This window comes from Sminthopsis crassicaudata, chromosome 2 (genome assembly GCF_048593235.1).
Source record: "Sminthopsis crassicaudata isolate SCR6 chromosome 2, ASM4859323v1, whole genome shotgun sequence".
NCBI classification, from domain to species: Eukaryota; Metazoa; Chordata; class Mammalia; order Dasyuromorphia; family Dasyuridae; genus Sminthopsis; species Sminthopsis crassicaudata.
The window spans coordinates 400,676,846-400,682,845 of record NC_133618.1 but is presented as its reverse complement, the minus strand read 5'-3'; the positions used below and the strand labels follow the sequence as shown (position 1 = coordinate 400,682,845).

Here is a 6,000-nt window from a genome sequence, read left to right as displayed (position 1 = left end):
CAGCCCCTCCACCCTACCGCGGCAGGGAGCGATCAACCAAGCTAGAGTTTATTAAACGGCAATACTCTCTCCCTGGTCTGAAAGACTGAGAGCCAGGAGCTATCCGTGGTCCTGAAATTCGCCTCCTTTTCCTTTGGGGGTTCCACCCCCAACAGCTGGATTGTACTTTTTTAAATCGCCAGTGGAAAAGTCCCAGCACTTGATTCACCTGGTTTTGTAAGTGCCAATCCTAAACATCTTTTCTGTCCCTAAAACTCCTGGACTACAAAAGCATCGGACCTGGGAAAATGTGCAGCTTTAATACACTTAGACTGTACCTTTGGGAGACGATTGTATTCTTCAGGTATGCGATTTTTTTTTCTACTGACCACACCACGGTAGTGCTGGGATGCGGAAGGGGAGGTGGGGAGAGCGAACTGGGGGCGGGCTCTGACCAAGTCCCCCTCCCTTTTCTGTTCGGGGATGAGAACCTCTGCATTCGGGGCATGCTATCTGATTGGTGTGGGGAAGAAGAGCTGGGGGCTGTCGGTCCCTTAGGCAGCAGTGGTTCCGCTTGCCGTGTCTTATGGCCCCTTTACTACAGCTCACCCACCTCCTTCTGCATGTTGGCTCACACACGATTGAGGACTTTAAGGGGGAGCAGGATGAGTTACTGAGTTTAATGAGGACTGCATTCTCTCTAACCGCAGTGCCGAAAACCCAAGCTCTCTTCGGTCTGGGAACGGAGGGACAACTAGTGGTGGGGGGGAAGGTTGCACTTGAGCTCGCTGGACACAAAACATTCCATTTGCTCCTTAGTTTGGTTTCTGTTTGGAGGACGAAGGTGGATATAGGAGGATGAACAAGGACTTATAGAGTAGACCCATTGGTGATGCAGCTTAGGAAGCACCTGGTGTTTGGAATTACACACATAAGTTCTATTATTTTTTAGAACAAATGTTTGAAACCCGAACCCTAGTTACTTCCTCTATAAAATGAAAGAGCTGAGTTTCTAGCTCTAACATTCTCTTCTATATTTTAGAGTTCCTTCCTGCTCTATCTATGTTGCTTTACATACCCTTTACAGACCTTTTACAACTCTGGTATTCTATGTTCTGTGTTTTAAGGTTCTTTCTGGTTCTAAATATCTAGGACCCAAGATTTAGGAGCTAAAATAGCCAGGAAACAGATTGTCATTCTGAAACTTTATACTTATCCCTTTCACACCATATTCTATTCTATGACCCCAGAAGATTCCTAATTGATTAATTTTAGGTTCCTTTTTATTTTTAATTTATTATGTCAACAAGATGGGGAATCCCTCCCCCCTCCTATTTAGATCCCCTTCTGAATTTAAAAATCACTGCCCTGCAGACTTGCATCTCTCAGATTAGGAGTGGTATAAAAATGCCAAACCCTTTGCCTGGGAAACCTTGAAACGGATAGCCCTGTTGTAAGTGGGTGAATCATTCCATGTTCAGAGAGGGTGATGATAAATGTAATATACTTGAATTGGAAAAAAAATCATTCTACTCTCTCAACCTGCAGGGATCATTCATCTTCTTCATTTGGGCTGCCCGCCTCTTGTGCCTTAACCTGGCAGGTGATTAAGAGTCATTTCAAAAACAAGCAATGTTGGGGTTTTTAATAAGTAACCAATGAATATTATTCTCCCCCAGTACTGACAAACAAGTGTCGGGGTCTTGTTACTGTCAACACTGATGTTTTATTAAATATCAGAGGACTCTGCTTATGATTTGTCAGTTTGGCTTATGAATCGGTAGGTTTATTAACTGAAGATTTCTCCCTCTTTCCCCACCCCTTTGAAACTGTACAATCTCAAGTCAACACCTGATCAGAGTATCCCCTCTCATTGTCTTCTTCTTTTCAGATTGTACGAGAAAATGAAACACCACTTCAAATTTTTCCATGATTTGTGGTTCCAACCACTGTTTCCAATGATACTTTTATAAATTAATCAGGAGGTGTAGTAGGGACAAATAGAAATTATGGAGCTAAACGGGCCTGTGAAATAGCATGCATGGCACAGCAGGAAGAGGACTAGGCTGAGGAGTCAAGCAATGTGGGTTTTAGTTCCATCTCTGTTACTAACTCACTGTGTATAACCTTGGACAAGTCATTACCCTTCTCTGGACCTCAATTTCCTACTCTGCTAAATGAGGAGATTGTCCTCATGATAATCTCTAAGGTTCCTTACAGCTCTGACATACTATGATTCTATGACTTTAAAAGAAGCATTCAGTTTGTCCTCTCAACTAATGATGTCAGATCTTCCCTCCCCTAAAGTATGTGGTAGAACTGCAAAATGCTGAGGAGGTAGGCCAGTGGGTAACATTTGTATGCAAAAATGTGCTTCTCCTTTTGGCTTATAGGAGGTAGGACTAAACTAGGGAGATTAAAGAGCAAATTAATAGGATCGAGCACATCTTCCCTTTTTTTTAATGAACATTTTGCAGTGTTTGATATTTCTGTCTCAGACATTGCATTTCACAAAGGGGAGACATGCCACAGAAAAGAAAGATTTGCATTTTAATTGTTTTGATAGGATTGTGGAAGGACCCAGCTCATTCTGTTGGTTGTAACAGAAAGACTTACTATGCTCGGCTTTCTTCTCCTCCATCATTCTTTAAGATATGTGATACACAATATGTGTGAGTAATGATATGATTCCATGTGCTCCTGGAGAATGAAACGCCACATCTTGTTCATGCTTCTGTGTAGTGGAAGGTGGGGGTGGAGAGGAATGGTAAGTAAAACTGCGTTGAATACATTGGACAACCTACCTTATTTTAGGGGTGAGATGTTCATAGGATGACAATATCTGTATCTAGAATGGAACTTAGAGATTCATTTGTCTAATTCACACACATTTCACAAATGAAAAAACTGATGCTCAGAGAAGTTAAATGATTCCCCCTCCCCCACCAAGGTCACAGTTAGTGAGTGTTAAAAACTAGGATTAGAAATGATTGCTTTACCATGTATAACACAGAAGGTATAGGAATTAAATTAGGGAAGGTATGTGAATCATTTTTCAAAAAGGGTCATAATGAGGTAACATCCCTTTGTCCCATTATTCCCTCTCTCTTCTGTGCACTTGGTCATAGAGATTCATGATTTAGGCCAAATAGCGGGATAAATATTGCCATTTTTATTTAAAAGTGGGATTTTATACTGGGAGTATAGGGGGAAAGTAAACTGCATGCCAATACTTGCTTATTTGCACCATATTGCATACAGGTAAACTACATAATTCTTAAGGAAGACATTAAATGATGTTAGCTTCTTACCTTGTGAGAAAATCTCAGGGGTGAAAATGTTCTGAGTCCCATATCTAATACTTTGTAAGCTTTCATCTGTTAGATATTCCAATAAATTACACGAACACACACACACATTAAAACCCTAGAGGCAGCAACCCCTTGAACTATTAGGTTTTCCACATCAAAGCCTGAAAAAAGGAGTGTACAGAAAAGGGATATTTGCTGATGTGTGGCAAATGACAGACAATGTAAGGGATATGTCACCCCCAAAAAAACAGTTTCTAATTCTGTCTCTGCCAACTCACTGCATAACCTTGGGCAACTCACTTAAACTCCCTGAACCTCAGTTTCTTTATCTACAAAATGATAGGACTGGACAAAGATAATGGGATCATCTCTAAGCCCCTTTCTGGCTCTGACATTCTAGGGTCTGTGTTCCCTTCTAGGCCTGGCATTCTATATTCTCAGATCTCTTCTAACTCTGGCAGTCTCTTGATTTAAGGTCACCTGAATGCTTTTTTATGTTCTATGTTCTAATGTCCTTTCCAACTCAGATTCTCTAAGCTATAGAAGTCAAATTCTCTTTCACTTTCTGGGTTCCTTCCCACTAACTAGTGACCAACTTGTTTCTTTCCCCCCAGTGAATCTGCATTCTTCCGTTAGCCCTGCTTAATATATTTTGGCCCCACTGAACCATGATCACAGGACTACTGAAAAAGGATTGGTCAGGTTGATGAAGACTTTCCTTCAAAGTTCCTTCTTGAGTATAATATTCAGTTTGACCTACAAATAGCATCCCTGGCTTGATGACCACATATAAGGACAGTTATGGCTTAAGCTATATGAAGGGTAAAAAAGATATCATATCTGATATTTCAGGGTACCTCTTGGAAAAGATCTTAGTCTGTTTTTTAAATCATTTTTAATCTGGTAAATAATCCATACTCATTTTGAAGGTTGATGTTGGTTAGAGATGAGGAGGTGTCATCCACCTTAGTGTGATTATTGTCATGGTTCAGAGAAGGAAAGATTTTAGGAAATCAATTTTATCTTGTCCATAAAAAGAGATGGCAGCAGTATCCTGAGACTTAAGGAAATCATTTAAGGCCTGACTCTTCCAATAATTAGCTACTTGTACTTGGATAAGTCATATGCTCTCTCTGAAACTCAGTTCACTCCTCTGTAAAATAAGAGAGTTGGACATGGTGGTCCCTTTCAGCTCTAACGTTCTACAAAATCTATTTTTATGAGTATAGATTCTTAGTTAAGAAAACACAGGACTGAGTTTTCCCAGTGGTTCTCCTGACTCCATTTCAGAAAGATTCCACATTCTTTCACTTTTTAACATTCACCAAGCTTTTGAACTCTTGCTGTGTGCACCCACACCATGCTAGGCATAGGGAAGGTTAAGGGGAAGTATCAAAGGAAGCAAATGTCATACTCTTGGCCCTCATAGAGCCCTGGTAGTTTGAAGGGGGATGCAGATGCATTAAAGGTGCATTAAAAATCATTTCCCTCAGAACAGAGATGCCCGCAGAGCTCCCCATCAGGTGGCTTGCGCAAGCGCCCTGCAACATCATTGCATTGATGCGGGCGTCATTAGCTTTATTTCCTTCATCAGCTGGCAGGAGCCAGGATGATTTTCGAGATGGATGGAGCTGCCTCCTGGGCTGGGGGAAGTCTCAAAACAACTCTTCAAGGTTTCATAGCACTCAGGAATTGGAAAAATCACTGGCCTAAAAATCAAGAAATCTCTTTAGAGGGGATATGTGGTGTATAGGCCCAGCATTTCCAATGACCAGCTTTGTGAGTTTGAGTAAGCATTTTTCCTCTCTGGGTCTCAATTTCTTCACCTGTAAAATGGGGATAACAATATTCTTCCCTAATTTGCTCCTGAAGTTGTTTTGAGGAAGGTGAATTTTTAAAACCACCATCTTGGCACAATGGAAAGGGCACTGAGTTTGGAATCAGAGGATGCGGATTTAAGTCCTGGATCCCCTATTTATTACATTTTAGGATCTCAGCCATGTCTTTCCACTTTGAATTTTCCTCATTTTTAAAATGTGAAAAAATCATAATTATTCTGCCTACTATAGAGGGCTGGTTGTATGTATTAAATAAGATAATAGATGTCAATCCCTTTGTAAAACAAAACAAAAAAAAAAGAAATCAATATATAAATGTCAGTTATTATTGAATAATAATAATGGTTATTAATAATAATATGGGACCATAAAGAGCTATTGAGAGTGTTAATACTATTGCTGTTCTCATTTGCTCTAAAAATCATGGGCTTACAGGATTTAAAACCAAAAGGCATTTTAGATGTTCCAAATTCTTCATTATTCAGAGGAAGAAACTGAGGCCCAAAGAATTAAGTGACTTGCCTGAGGCCATATTGGGATGATCAGAGGCAAAAACTCAAATTCAGGTCAAAAATATAGTTTTGCGGTTGGAGCAGGCTAGTACTTGGGATAAGAAATGAAGAAATATCAACTGAAGGACAAGCGGGACTTCAGGCTTTTATAAGAACTTTCGGACATAACAACATACTGGCTAATCCAAATCCCAGTTAGAAAAGGGCATAGAGAACGGCACTGCGTCAGTTTGTGCTGGATTCCCCACACCCATGAGCAAGGGCTTTCCTGCAGATCTAACAGCAGCCTTCCGCCGAAGTCCACACAATTGAGAAGCTGCACCACCAGAGCAGCCCCCAGATTCATGACGAAAGCTGCCC

General features: G+C 40.7%; 1 protein-coding gene across 1 annotated transcript in view; it reads left to right on the top strand.

The window, feature by feature from the left end:
- Positions 1 to 287: 287 nt before the first annotated feature.
- The window catches only part of GLRA1 (glycine receptor alpha 1), a 76,977-nt gene continuing 71,264 nt past the window's right edge, over positions 288 to 6,000 (top strand). The window contains exon 1 of the mRNA XM_074291858.1: positions 288 to 343. Within this exon, the coding sequence (XP_074147959.1) occupies positions 288 to 343 (56 nt within the window). The remainder of the gene's footprint in view (positions 344 to 6,000) is intronic.